The sequence below is a fragment of the Narcine bancroftii genome, chromosome 12 (genome assembly GCF_036971445.1).
Source record: "Narcine bancroftii isolate sNarBan1 chromosome 12, sNarBan1.hap1, whole genome shotgun sequence".
In the NCBI taxonomy this organism is placed as follows: domain Eukaryota; kingdom Metazoa; phylum Chordata; class Chondrichthyes; order Torpediniformes; family Narcinidae; genus Narcine; species Narcine bancroftii.
The window spans coordinates 18,936,419-18,951,389 of record NC_091480.1 but is presented as its reverse complement, the minus strand read 5'-3'; the positions used below and the strand labels follow the sequence as shown (position 1 = coordinate 18,951,389).

The 14,971-nt window shown below is 36.7% G+C and overlaps 1 protein-coding gene across 9 annotated transcripts in view; it reads left to right on the top strand.

The window, feature by feature from the left end:
• LOC138746946 (meiosis regulator and mRNA stability factor 1) overlaps positions 1-14,971 on the top strand; it is a 52,708-nt gene that overhangs the window by 25,107 nt on the left and 12,630 nt on the right. For all 9 annotated transcript variants that reach the window (XM_069905666.1, XM_069905663.1, XM_069905664.1 and 6 more), the window contains 9 exons: positions 1,862-2,016; positions 3,286-3,444; positions 3,687-3,870; positions 6,788-6,966; positions 8,942-9,022; positions 9,373-9,609; positions 10,229-10,348; positions 12,390-12,565; positions 13,839-14,059. In XM_069905666.1, the coding sequence (XP_069761767.1) occupies positions 1,862-2,016; positions 3,286-3,444; positions 3,687-3,870; positions 6,788-6,966; positions 8,942-9,022; positions 9,373-9,609; positions 10,229-10,348; positions 12,390-12,565; positions 13,839-14,059 (1,512 nt within the window). The remainder of the gene's footprint in view (positions 1-1,861; positions 2,017-3,285; positions 3,445-3,686; positions 3,871-6,787; positions 6,967-8,941; positions 9,023-9,372; positions 9,610-10,228; positions 10,349-12,389; positions 12,566-13,838; positions 14,060-14,971) is intronic.

Sequence of the window (14,971 nt, the reverse complement as noted above, 5' to 3'; positions counted from 1 at the left end):
ATGTTTGTTCAACCATAAAGGTCTTAATTAATTTTCATAACAACCCAACAATATCCTCTCCATCAGATAAAAAAAGAACAAATCAAGCATGTTATTTTAAAGTCCCCTATTTTGGAGAAAATAAGGATGAGAAATGAGATAAAATGTTTTTTTTACAAGAAGTGCCATTTAAATATATGATTAATGGAACTTTCTTTTGTGCATGGAACTATTGTAATATCGTCCAATCAATCTCTCTCAACATGGTAAAACAGTTCAGTTTGAAAATGTGTTCCAGAAAGTAAAAACTCTGCTCGTATATTATGCCATGGAAAAGACTATTTGTGGAAGACTGGGACAGGTGGGACAGGTGTTGAAATGCTTGTTTTATTTGAATGGTTATGGTGGAATGAATGGCATAGGTAATCATTTTCTGGAAAGTAGGATGACTTTGCCCATCTCATCAAGATTAAGGAGATTTTTATTTCTTGATTTCATTACCAAAAGTACTGAAAGATCAACATAAACAGCTGTAATTAAATAGAGTGAAAGTATTTTAAAACAAGAGGATTTTTTTTCAGGAAAATAGGCAGTCAGTATCTTGCAATTTTTTTGGCAAAGCACATCGATTGAGCCACCATGCTGCTTTTTCACACAAATTTTAAGTACAGATTTACAAACTGAAGCCAATATAGTTCAAGTAAACAAGGCAGTTTTCTACAAGGTAGTTAATGCTGCATATGTAATTCACAAGTGACTAATTAATTGGAGCGCAACAGGTGCTTTGCATAAGAAGTATTGCATGAAAAGGTAGAAAATGAGTAATTTCACCTCTTCTTCACCTAAAAGTAAAATGTTGAGAAAACTTTTTTTTCCCCCCCCATAACTTTTAGAGTTAAGTAGTTGATATGGTAGTTGTTTGCTCTTTAGTATGGAAGTTTAGATTCTAATCCAGTACTGAGGCTACATGTTCAATGCTTTATTTTGGAATCTTTTAGTCCTCTGGTAGGCCTACCATTATCCAATGTGAATGAGTGACTACAATTAAGCAGCTTCTCTGCAAATGAAAGTTGAATTTTATCAGTGTTTCTACTGGTTTCTAAAAGCCTGTTGGGTTACAGTAAGCACAAATTGAATCATTTTATAAAGGCTAATTTTTAATGTCTTGTAAACGTAATCTATCTTGAAGCAATTGGAACTTGAACTAGTAAGTACTTGTCTTCTTTATAGTGTGTTGCTGGATCGGCTCCTAATAGGGTGTAATACGAATATCCAAACTTTTATACACTATTTGGTATTGTCATTGGTGCTTAAATGTTTGTATCCAGTATTCTTGTAAATGTTTGTTTGTACATTAATTATAATATGCTTAATAAATGATGTACTGAGTTTTAGGACCTCTGGAGATTGTGCATTTTGAGTTTTTTTCTCATTGAATATCATTATTTCTTGAAACAAATTTTGTGAAAAGTGAAGTAGATATTTTTAAACTAGGTGACAAAGGAATTGACCAGTGAATGAAAATTTGATGACTATTGCCAGACTAAATGGTATTGAAATACTTGAGGTTTAAGGGAAATAAGCTGATTGTCTTCTCATTTTAATTCAAGTTAAGTCTATTAAAATCCCCTATTTTTGTTGTAGTTGTTAAGTTTAACTTGAACAAAACATGTTTTTTGAAGATCTCTTCTTATTTTTTTGTCAAATAAGACTTGATGAATAAAGTTCAACTTCACTTAAGTTTAGTAGATGAGAATTTTGCTGTTTGGTTTATTCAACACTTAACATTTTCCCTTATTTTAAAAAGTACATTGATATAGCTGTTGAAGATGCTTATATATCGTTGTGCAATCTTAAATAATTAATTATTTATTTTTGCAAGGAACTCTGTGGTATGGAATCCAAAGCCAAGCAAAGTCTACGGACCCAGCAAGGCAAAAAGAAAGGATCTGAATCACCACCTGTAACCCATTCTGTTTGTGCTTCAGCCATTCCTAAAAATACGGGAAATGGAGATTCTTTTGGTGGAAACATTAAGTGAGTTTGTATTGAATTTCTGAACCACTGATCAGCCTGACTGTTTAAGAGACTGGTTACTATTGTCAACCTTTACACTTCATCTGAAAGCTCCAGTATCAAAATTTAACACAATATTTGCTTTTAGCATAATGTAACATTGCTAGAACAATAAATGCAATGGATGAAGTACAGTTGTCTATACTAATGTGAATCTTCAGATGAACTTGGGACTATGTTGATTTGACATAGATAGATGGTGAAACAGGAATTATTTCCAGAAAATATGAAATTCATGTTCTTAACTGAGACTAGAACATAAAATAGTGCCACACTGGAACAGGCTCTTTGGCCCACAATATTTGTCTATGATGCCAATTTAAAGCGCATATCTCCCTTTCGCAGACGTTCCCTTGCTGCGTATGAGTTACAAAGAGAGATTGGACAAGCTTGAGTTGTTTTCTCTGGAGAGTTGGAAGCTATGGGGTAACCTAATAAAAGTGAGAATCATTGATAGGGTTGAAAATGTTCAGCACGGAAGGACGTACATTTAAGGTGGGAAGAGAAGGAGATGTATGGGGCGAGTTTTACATGAGGTACTGTACTATATGCCTAGAATGAGCTGCCAGGAGTATTAGTGGAGGCAGGTGCAATGAACAAGAGGCTTCTAGAATAGAAGAATATATGTCATGTAGAAACAGCAACGTTTTAATTGGGAATCTTGTTTAGCGCTGATATTTCTGGGCTGAAAGACCTGCTTGCCCGCTGTACTGTTTTATTTTCAATTTATTACTGTAACATCCCCAAGTTAGCAATGGCCAGTCACTTTAATTCTTCCATTAATATGTTTTGATTTCCTACCCCAATGCTTTAAAAGCATCTTGTCACTTGATCTGACTCTGCACTGAATTCATTAGTAAATTTTATTTCTGTCTCCACCTGTGGTACTTACTCCCATACCAGTTTTCCACTTTGTATCATCTCTTTTGTCATCTGATCTTTTCTCCTTTCCGTAGACATTGCATTCTTTCCATCCCTTGCTTCTTTCCCTTTTCATAACCTTTTCTAGTTCAAATGAAAAGTGCGTCGCTGTGCGAGGTGGTTTCTCTCTCTGTGATTTGCGGAGTACTTCCAGAAATGTATTAGTTTCATTTTTTTTTGTGCAACTGCCACGTGTAAAGTACTGAAATGAAAGTTTTCGAATACTGACATGCAAATGTGTTAAATAAAAGGCAATCCCAAGAAACTGCCAATGGATAATTAAGCACAAAATGTTGTTATCTTAAATAGACAAGAATCTCCAACTTTTTCAAGTTCATTGGAACCTCCCACAGACCGAACTGAGAAGAAAGTTGACTTCCGAGTCAGTTCTCCTTCTGCTTTTTCTAAGTTGTCAATTTCAATGCATAGCACACCACCTATTACAAGCCATGGATCCTGGTCTGCAAGGTAACTTTTTTCAAAATCTTTAAACAAATACACTTTCAAGATTTATTTGGAGATAATTTTGAAATTAATGACCATCACGAAATGGGAAATCAGAGATAGCTGAATTGTATTTTAATTTGGTCTTGGAGATAATAGTAGAGTTTTGAACTTGAACTGCAGAAATTGTTCCTTAATGTTTAGTTTTCAAAATTGTTAGTTATTATAAGAATGTGACAATGCTTGGTTCTTGATAATTATTCTAGGAGTCTATCACCAATCTTGTCAAACCGCTCCTCTCCTATAAGCACAAATCAAACCCATTACTCTGATTCCCAGAGTGACCCATTTGCAAATGGAGCAGATGTGCAGGTCAGCAACTTGGATTACAGAATGTCGAGAAAAGAATTGCATCAAATATTATATGAGATTTTCTTCAGGCATGGCAAGGTAAAGTGACTTTCTAGTTGAATAGAGACTAATGGTTGAAGCTGGGTGTTGTTTTTGTAGCTACAGTGGTAATAATAGGCCAATGGTACATGTAAAACTTTTTTGCCATATTCCTATCCTTAATTTTCAAATAAAGCTCTTATTTCCTTTGTCTTTTTCTTCTCCACTAGTTTTTATTTGTTGAATTAGAAATCTGGCAAAATGTAACTTCACCTTAAACTGCCTTCAATATAATGATGAGGCAACCTTCTCAATCTTCCTATTTTACTATGTTGTGCTTTATTCTTATCCAAGATTTTCACCATTTAAATCTAATTCTATACTGTTAGTACGCTTAATATGGAGCTTCTGTAGTACAATCACTGGTTTTGGAGTGCTTGTACAGAGATCCATGAATTGTCTTGTTTCCTCATTTTTGTTGACTTTTTAAATCTCTCAAAGCAGGTTCAAGTTAAAATTTTAAATGTTACCTTCATTTCCTCAGTTGTGTTTCATCATTTGTGATTTCATCTTCCATATTGCACATTTTCAGAATGAAAATCTGTTTATTCTGTTTTGATACATTTCCTTTTGAGTAAATTTATTGGGTACTCTGAAATAGCAGTTAAATTACAGGCGAATAATTCTGGTGCTGTGACATTTTAAGTTCAGCTAGTAGTCAGGCATTTAAAAATAAACAAGTCATTATTGGTCACAAGATGAGCCTTCAGAGGAGAAAACCTACTGTTCTTACCTGTTCCACTCTTTCTTTGTCCCTAGACCAGTGGTTTTCAACCTTTCCACTCACATTCCACTAAGTGTTCCCTATGCTGTAGATGCTCTGTGATTAGTAAGGAATTGCTTAAGGTGGAAAGAAAAAGGTTGAGAACCACTTCCCTAGACTCACCAATATGAGTACTCTCAGAAATAGCCTACCATCCCACTAATTTGTATCCTAAATGACTAAAACGCACACCTTCCAATGTGTCTAGGCAGAAATGCCAGGTCAATGATCCCTCTCTGGTTTCTCCTATCAGACTTCAGTCAAGTTAATTCTCTGATCAAAACTAATAAAATGAATCCAGCTGATCACACTTGAATATGCTTTCAAATATCAGAAAGCTGATGGAAGATGTTGAAAATGGTACCATCAAGTGGCACTCACCACTTGTGCATCATTGGGTTTTTCAGGGCCCCCTGGTTCCAGTTCTCTAAATAGGCTCAGTCCAAATAATGAGCTGAGTTCTACAGGTGAGTGCAAGAAACTGCCCTTCGTTTCAAGGCAGGATTTAATTAAGAATGGTATGGTATTTTTTATCATTTTACTGTGGTAAAATTTAAATCTATGTGTTTCAACGGGAAAAGCCACCAATGGTTGCGTCAAGGAAGAAGATTGTGTTAGCTAGAGGCCAATTATCCCATCTCTAGGACACCACTGCAAGAGTTCCCACAAGGCTTTTTCCTGGGCCCAACCATTTTTAGCTGTTTCATCAGATCAATGCTGATGAATGTTCAATTCTATTTACAATTCAACAAATTAGGTAATTTGCACAGAACAAAACCTTGACAAACATTCAATAATTGACTGATAAGTGACGAGTAATATTTGTCACATTATTGCCAATCAATGACCAATGCCAGTGATAGAATCTGATCTCTACCCTTGACATTGAATGGCATTACCATCACTGAGTACCCCACATTTAACAACCTGGGGGCCACCTTTGACTAGAAATTCAACTAGACAGGTTAACAACTGTTCAAGTCAGCGAGACACCTCAAAGCCTTACCACTCTCTGTAATGCACAAGTTGTTTTTAAGCCCTTCCCTGGATGAATGTCACTTCAACAATTGTCCTTGGTATTATCCACCATCACACAACCTGCTTTATTGATACCCTATTCTCCACCACTGCTCAGTAGCTTCAGTATGTACCATTTATACTTGACTAATCTATCAATGTCACTTCCAAGTTCTCTTCCAAGAGGTCAAAGGCTTCAGACATGTGTGAACACAACCACCTGCAGGACTCCCTCCAAGTGGCACAACATCCTGATTTGGAAGTGTGTTGTCACTGAATCCAAATCCAGGGACATTCTCCCTAGTATCATTATGGGAGAACCTTTACCAGCGGGGCTGCAGTGGTTCAAGAAGACTGCAAACCATGTGGATATATTTTGGATCGGCAAAATTGCTGGCCTGATGAAGTAATGTATCTTTAGTGTATGACTGGAATGATGGAGAGAATGACTTTAAAAACCTTTCGGTGTTATAGTGAAAAGAGAGTGAGAATGTGATCATTATCACACGTGTAGAAATGTCACCCTACAGAAATATGGTAATATTCCTTACATATTCTACGGGAAAAACTTATAAATTCAGGTTGAACCTCTTATCCGACTCTGTGGTCCAGCACATTTTGAATCTGATGCAGTTAATACAAACTCCTTACAGTGTGGGACTTGAATCCCGATCACTGGCACTGTAAAGGTTGAATCTGCCGCGATCAGGACCGGGGCTCGAGTCCTGCGCTGTCTGTAAGGAGTTTGTACTAATGTCCCATTCACTGGCACTGTAAAGGTTGAATCTGCTGCTGTTAGTACAAACTCTTTACAGTGCAGGATTCGAACCCCAGTCCCAATCGCTGGCACTGTAGAGGTGTTGTACTAACTGCTGCACCACAGTATTATTTCCTGTTTTAAGCTTCGTTCTACCTTCGATGTGTTTACATTGGGGGTTCCCTTGGGGGTCATTTTCTATTTTCTGGCATTTTCTGTGGTCAGCAATGGCTAGGTCCTGACATCATCAGATTAGAGTTTCGACCTGTTATTGATTTCTTAAAAAATGTATTTTAATTAATTAGGAAAACTTCAGTGATTTTTGTATTTTTTTTTAAATAGCTGAAAGTGGTTTCTTGTTTCAACTTTTGGGTATCTAGGTGAAGAATGTGGAACTAAGTCCTCATACTGACTATCAGCTGAAAGGAACTGTGAAGATGGAGAATCTCCAGGAAGCCATTTCAGCCATCACTAATTTGCACAGATACCGAATAGGATGCAAGAGAATTCAAGTATCATTAACCACCGGAAATGTCAATAAATCTTTGACTTTACTTGGGTATAACTGTTTTTGCCTTTATTATGTGTCAACTCACTTTATTTTGAGAATAGCTATTAATTCTCTTTACTCTTTAACATTTCAAAATTAATTGACAGAAATCAGAGTTGTGAGTGGGTTGAAGTATATTATTCACATAATAGACCTCATGAGTAATGCTGACAGTTTGGGGTGGAAGTAGAGAATTGATTGCTCACCAAGAAAATGTGCATATCTATCTTTTTTATCCCCATGGTATATTGTGTACATTGAAGTAATAATCCAAAATTGCCCCCTCAAAATTAATTGCTATTATAAATACAATCTCTATTGATGGTTGAAGCATTTTTTTAATTACTTTGAGCTGATTATGTACTGAATTGGTTAACATCTCTGTTCACTCAAAAAGTCTTTCATTACATTACCAGTTAGAACCATTTTTGGGGAAACAATTATGAGCAAGAAATCTTAATGGGAAATATTTTTTGGCCTGATAAAAGGTGAATTCCTTATTCCCATTGCACACATTGGTAGTGTTTAATTAGTGGATGAAAACTAACTGAACAGCATGGTCGTATTAGCATATTTGCTTCCAGGATGGCTTAAAGAACTATTTTCATTGAAATCCCGAACTAACAAAAATCGATTTTAATTATTGGAAATGAAAAGCTCACTATTTTCTAATTGTGCATTAATAAGGAGTGATATACATAAGAGTTTTGTAGACTTTTGACCCATGTGAAAGGCCTGTCTAGAAGATTAAGCAAAAAGGATATTGGGTATTTCGACAAATTGGGTCCAAAACTGATTTGATGATTGGAAGCAGAGGGTGGTGGTGGATGCAGCTTATCTCACTGGACAAAGAATTGTTTGTAATATATTTAAATGACTTGGATGAGACTGTGGGTAATTTCATGAGCAAATCTGCAGATGGCACAAAAATTGGTGGAGTCACACACAATGAAGGTTGTCCAAGAATATCAATCAACTGGAAAATTGTATGGGCTGATGGCAGATGGAATTTTGTGGACAAATTTGAGCGTTTACAATCTGTTGGAATATATAAAGTAAATGGCAGAGATATTAGGAGTGCGGTTGTGCAGAGAGACATTGGGATACAAGTCAGTTCTTGAAAAGGGTGGACAGGTTAGTAAAGAAAGCATTTGGTATTGAGTACAAGAATTGGAATTTGATGTCACAGCTGTTCAAAATGTTGATTGGACCCTATTTTTTAATGTTTTTTCCAGTTGTGGTTGTCACGTCACAGGAAAGATAGTGTAGCAATAGAATGTAGAAAATGCTCACCAGAACCTTTCCAAGAATAGAAACCTGTAGTTGCACAGAGGTTGGTTATGCTATGTTTATTACTGAAACATAGAGGCTGATCAGGTGAACTGGTAGGACTTTATAAAATTGAGGGCAGAGTTGGATTGTCAGTATCTTCATTCCCAGGGCAGGGGAGTGAGGACATAGGTGAGAGGAGGTACCTGTAAATGGAAAAGAAATCAGAGGGGTAAATTTTTTCTAAACACAGGGCGGTGGTTGTCTGGAATGGGTTGTCTGAGGAGGTGGTAGAGCCAGATACATCTTTTAAAAGCATTTGATCATGGGACTTGGACTGGAAAGGCATAGAAGGATGTGTCTAATGCAGACAAATTGGATTGATGATTGGCATAGACATGGTGGACCAAAGGGAGCTGTCTCTGCGCTGTACAAATCTGTGATTATAATAAATGTTCAAGACTTTTGTGAAGTAGGCATTGTGAAATATGGAATGGATTAAAAGTTCCTGCAACTTTGGTTGAATTATTTAAGACTGAATTTGGTAGTATGAAATAATGTTTCGTGCAAGAATTGTCCTTTTCATCTGGGTCTTGGATTCCTCTGTGTGCCTGCTTTAGTTCAAGAAAGAACATTGCAACGCAGCTTGTTATTGTAACATTAAGAATTTAGAAATGTCATAAACGAGCCTCTATCTCTGATCTTTTTTGTATAGCTCGGAGGCCAAATCGATCTTGCAGGACGCTCCAGCATGTTGCTTGCCGTTGCTAAAATTCACAGAACTGTATGAGAAAAGGTATGGATTGTAAATCAAGTTGTAATGCACTACTTTTGTTTATGGAAATCTGTACTATTGCCCCTTCAATTCTGTGTCAGAGGAAGATGCAAATTAAATGTTGAATTAAGATTTTTTTGTTTGGGCATTTCTGGTGAAGATAAATATCTACATTTTCCAGATGTTGCACACCAATTTTCCTTCAATACTTGCAATTATATCAAATATATAATTTTTACTTTTGCTCAGTTCAGCAGTATTTATGCCCAAGTATGGTTGTTTTTGAAAATGCATTGTTTGTAGCGTATAAGCTGATTACAGTATTCATAAAATGCCACTTTCTTAGTAATGTTTTTTAAATTTATCTCCAGATTTGGACACAAATTGACTGTGCCTGACTTGTACAAATTAACTGACACACTAGCTATTCGTGACCAAATAAATGGACGAATGGTTTGCCTCCTGTCCAGCAGTCAGACAAGACAGAGCCCACTGTCTTCTGTCCTAGTGTGTGATGGTTCATCAGCCAACTGTAGCCCAGTGATATTTGAGGAAATAGAATATCATGAACCAATCTGCAAACAGCATTGTTCAGATGGAGGTTACAGGTAGGAAATTTATTTCTGTTGGTTCTTGCATATGAGAATCGAGACTTTTTGCTGTCATTTAAATATGTCTTGAAAATTAACATTTTGTTTTCTATAAATAAACTTTCTCAAGTAATTGCACAACCAAAAGAAAATAAATGTATTGGATGTGTTAGGAGGGCAAATATTTCAATGCTTATTTCATTCTTGCTTACTTTGTTCAGTTTTAATCAATGATCAATTGAGAATGTAGAGAAATTACTTTTGGCAAGAATTTGCAGCAAGAATCATAAACTGCATATATTTGATAATGGAACGTGGAAAGACACTTGGCAGTAACTCCAATTTTAGACAATTTCAATGGTTAGGCCTCCAGAATAGAGACCATCTCTGCTTGTGAAATATTTTGTTAACATTCCAAAAGATAGGTCTGTACATTATTCCTGATGTTGTGATGCGCTTCTATTAACATGAAGCAAAATATTTTGTAAAAATGAATGTGATTTTGTTAAATATCATTCACCGAGATTTCTGTTAGCATTTTTTTTAAGAAAGCAACAAATCCTTAATTTAAAAAAAAATGAGAATGAATATTGATTGGTGTGAGGCTCAGAATAATCCGCTTCCTTTTTGTTTGCAGTGAGAATGAATTTGATCCTGATTCCTATAAAATACCATTCATATTATTGTCCCTTAAGACCTTTGCACCACAAGTTCATACTCTTTTACATACACATGAGGGAACTGTACCACTTCTCAGGTGAGTTCTGAACTTTTGAATGTTACTGTTTTGACTATCTGGGAAGTTTGAGAGATGAAGAAAATATTTTCTACAAGGTTCACATTTGCCATGTGTTGATGCATAAACTGCCTAAATTTCTGCATTCTTATCACCTGAAACTGTTTAGGGGTGCCAAGGTACAGGAGCAGCATATAATTTTTTTTAATTTATTGGGTTTGCACCTCAATATCAACAGTTTCTAATTTTGTGCTTCTACAAAATTAAGTTTGATCCTGTACTCAATTGGTGATTGTGTATTGAAAAGGTTAGTTATGGACAAGAAAATCCCTCTTAGAAACGAGGGCTGCCAATTTGGAACCATTCACTTTCAACTTGTAAGTTCTGATCAGGCAATTTCTGTGAGTGTTAGTTGTATAAATCTGTTCTGAATGGTCCAAATGTCTTGAGTAATAGTTGCCTGATAAACTGATAATCAAGGAGCACTTTAGGAAGCTAGAGAAAACATAATATGTCAATGGTTCTCAACCTTCACCCACTAACCAGCAGTGGAGTTGGGGGAGGTGCTGGTGAGCTTGAGCAGACCGCTGAGATTTTTTTATTCTATTATTTTTGCCATGAAATTTATAACCTAGTTTTACATATTATTTGTATCAGTAATATTTGTCCTTGCTGCCTGCCACAGATTGAAAAATACTGCTATATTGGAACTCTTAATGTTTTAAGGACTTTTATCCTTTTAGCTAACAGTGAGTGAATATCAATGACCAGCTAATAACAGCAATATCTGGATACCGTCAAAATTGCTGTCTGTATAAGTACCACTTACAATAACTAGCAGTACTCCTGAATTTACAGCCACTGTTACCTCCTGATAGGGCTAGACACCTGTCTCTTTGGAATCTGATGTTGACACTATGAATGATCAAATATGTCATAATTGACTTCTATATGGATATTAGTGGCTCGATTAACACAAATCTTTTTTCCAGCACCAGTGACCTGGTTCAAATCTAGCACCATCTCTTTGTACATTCTCCCCAGTGTCTGTGGGTTTCATCCAGGTGCTTAAGTTTACTCTTCCCCCTTAAACGTACGGGGTTGTAAGTTCATTGATGTATTTGAAGCACGTGCTTGTGGGCTGGAAAGGCCTATGATTGTGACTTACTACAATTTAATAGATTGAAATGGCCTGACATAAACCAACCTGAACCAAACTTGCACAAGAAACGATGGATTTGGTCTCATTGGCCACTGCCTTCCATGTGTTGGTCCAAAATATTTCTCAATGCAGAAAGAAAAAAATAGACTTTTCATCCTCCACTGTCTCTGCTGGATACTGTTATGTTTTATGGAATCTCATTCTGTTTGTTTCTCTTGGATATTTAATGCATTCTTTTTAAATCTTCTAGTCTGCTTGACACATTTGATGACCTTTTATTAGAAGAAATTGCTTTATTTTTTATTTCTCCAGGATATCTCTACCAGGGCAGCAGTTCTACCCATTGATCCTTCCAGTGAAATTAATAATTCATTCTGAGTTTAATTGCTTTCTCTGAACCAACCTGCTCTTCCCACCTTTTACCCTTGTCCCTTGCCTTCCATAAGTTGTATTTGTTTTCTCCTGTCTCTTCTGTTCATTTTATTGCTGTTACTCTCCACTCTGCAGAAACTGCTGGTCCCCAATGTTTCACTCTGCATCAACTAGTCTCCGCTATCTGTTGTGTGAAAGTGAAAACACCGGGCCAATAAGACTTTTTTTCTGAGAACTCTTGATTTCATGGGATATGGGGTTAAAATCTTGGAATGGGATATTTCAAGGAACAAGATCTTCCAATGGCTAGCTTCATTGTGCAGTGGAGTCCTGAGGGTTTTGCATGCCTTATTGGTATTGAATATTACAATTTATATTAGAGTGGGCAATGGAGGTTGGATTATTTGTCACGGAACTTTCATGTTAAAGTTTCATCCAGGCTCTATTTAAACCTCTTTCCATAACTATTATTCTTAGTGATTTTTTTTCTCCCCCCCCAGTAAAATTCTGAACCTTTTCTCCTTCCAGCTTTTTAGCTTGTTATGCTTCTGAGTTCACAGTTCTGAAGATAGTAGAAGAGGGGGAAGGTGGAATTCCTTTGGAACACCTCATAACCTGTGTCCCTGGTGTTAATATTGTCACAGCGCAGAATGGTATTAAAGTTGTAAAATGGACTCACAACAATCCACCCTCACATAATAATGGTAAGATAGCATTCTCATTTAAATTAAGATGGTAAAAAATCTGGATTAATCTATGATCGACAAAGAATAGGCGTAATGCCAAAATATTTAACTGGGCTGCACAGTTAGTGTAACGCTATTACAGTACCATGCTATTACAGTACCACTGAATCTGGTGCTGACTGTAAGGAGTTTGTATGTTCTCCCTGTGTCTGCGTGGGTTTCCTCTGGGTACTCTGGTTTCCTCCCACCCTTAAATATACTGGAATAATCGGTTGATTGGTGTATTTGGGCAGCACTGGTTTGTGAGCTGGAAGGGCCTGTTACAATGCTGAATGTATAATTCTTTTAAATGCATATTCATTTTAAATTTTTGATGATCTAAATATTTTGTGGTTATTTCTAAATTTCCCCCCCCCCCCCAATTCATTTAGAGACGGATCCGCTGAGAAGGCCTTTTCCTATCAAAATGATGGTGCATCCATAAGTTAGTTGACAATGATGTTACAGGGTACTGGTGTTACGCTGCCGCTAAAGGTTCACATGGCCGTGAGAACAGAGCACAAGGCATGACCCCAGGTGGACCATATAACCGTTTACAGCACAGAAACAGGCCATGTCAGCCCTTCAAGTCCATACCGGTTCACTTGAACAACTCCACTAGCTCCTCCACAAACTCCTGAGAAAGTAGAGGCTTTCTTCATGATGCCATTGGTGTGTTGGTTCCAGGAAATCTAGGAGGATCATGTGGTTTTGCAAGCAGAGAGAGTCAAACAGGCTTTCTTCTGGTCCTTTATGTTGCCCCCTCTGGGGTGAGGGGAGGAGGGGTCCATTTTCATGAGGTAATGATATTCAATCTATGGTTCCAATCAGATCTCCTATGAAAATAAGGTTGAGTGCATAACTGCACAGAAAGTAAATCCCGATCATTATTATCCATTGTATTCTTGTATCACCAGTATAAAGGCTCTGTATCCACATCTATAACCACGACACTGCATATATAACCTTCTGCTTGTAGTCTGATAAGTTGCTCTCTGATTTCTTAATAAATGTCAACACAGGAATTTAGCTAAAATTTAAATTGTAAAACTGAACTTGTAACCGTGCATCAAAACAATTGCATAGTAATCAATATTTTTATATGCAGGGAATTGCTGGTAAAAATCTGAATTTCTTTTGCATGTTATTTGGAGCAGTGCATTAGTACTAATTGTGGCTTGATACAGTGATTTTTTTTTTAAGCTTACTTCTCTTCAAAGATAAATAATTGTTCACCTATTTTTCCTTGTAGATCCTTGTTTGTTGCGCTGTAAGAGTCCAGTTGGAAATCCTCAACTCATTCAGTTTAGTCGAGAAATTATTGATCTCTTAAAGAACCAGACTCACTGTCTCCTATCTCAACACAAATTTATACCAACTTATCACCATCATTTTGGGAAACAGTGCAGGGTTTCAGATTATGGCTATTCCAAGCTAATGGAACTATTGGAAGCAGTGCCTCATGTCTTGCAGGTGAGTTACAAGGAACAAGATGATGAGGCATTTATTGTATGGATGGCCAGAGGCTCTTCCCAGGGCTGAAATGGCTAACACCAGGGGGCATAGTTTTAAGGTGCTCAGGAATAAGTACAAGGTGGATGCAAGAAGTGGTGGGTGCATGGAAAGTGCTACTGGCATTGGTGGTGGAAGTAGGGGTAGGTACAATAGGAACTTTTGAGATTATTAGGTACGTGGAACAGAGGAAAATGGAGGTTGTGCAATAGGGAAATTCCAGGCAGTTGCTAGAGTAGGTTATAATATCAACACAACACTGGTCTGAAGTGCTTGTATTGTCCTATTGATTTTTGTGCATAGATCAGAAATCTTTTAGACGTGTCTCATAGTACTTTGTTTCAGTGAGTACTGGATTAATACCCAGTTTATTTTTTGGAATTAAAAATTTCTACTGCATTCAATACAGCAATTAAACAATTTCAGAAGTAAGAATAAGCTGTAGGATGTACAGCAAAAAGTTGTTTGTAATCTGTTCCAAAGTCTAATTGAATAAATTTAAAGGTTTTGTTTGGAAGAACTACTTGGAGGTATAGCTATTAAGATGGTGGCAATAGTTTATATAATAATTTCTGTTTAAATCTTATAAATAACCTTCCTATTCGTAATGCTCCCATTTCCTTTCCAACAATCTTAGGATGATTGGGATATGGGACATAATTGTCTATCACTGCCTACTCTGAGGATATAATTTTGACCCTCTCAGTCGAACCGTTGTCACCTTTGCCACAGTCATGTTCTTGTGCATCAACAAACTTGCTGTCTTTGATGTTGATCCCATTCTTTTTAAAAATCCTTGAAGTACTGGCTTGATATTATTGGTGACCTTGCTTTCCCAGCCTTCCTACTTGTTTCCTGATGTTATTGTGTTCA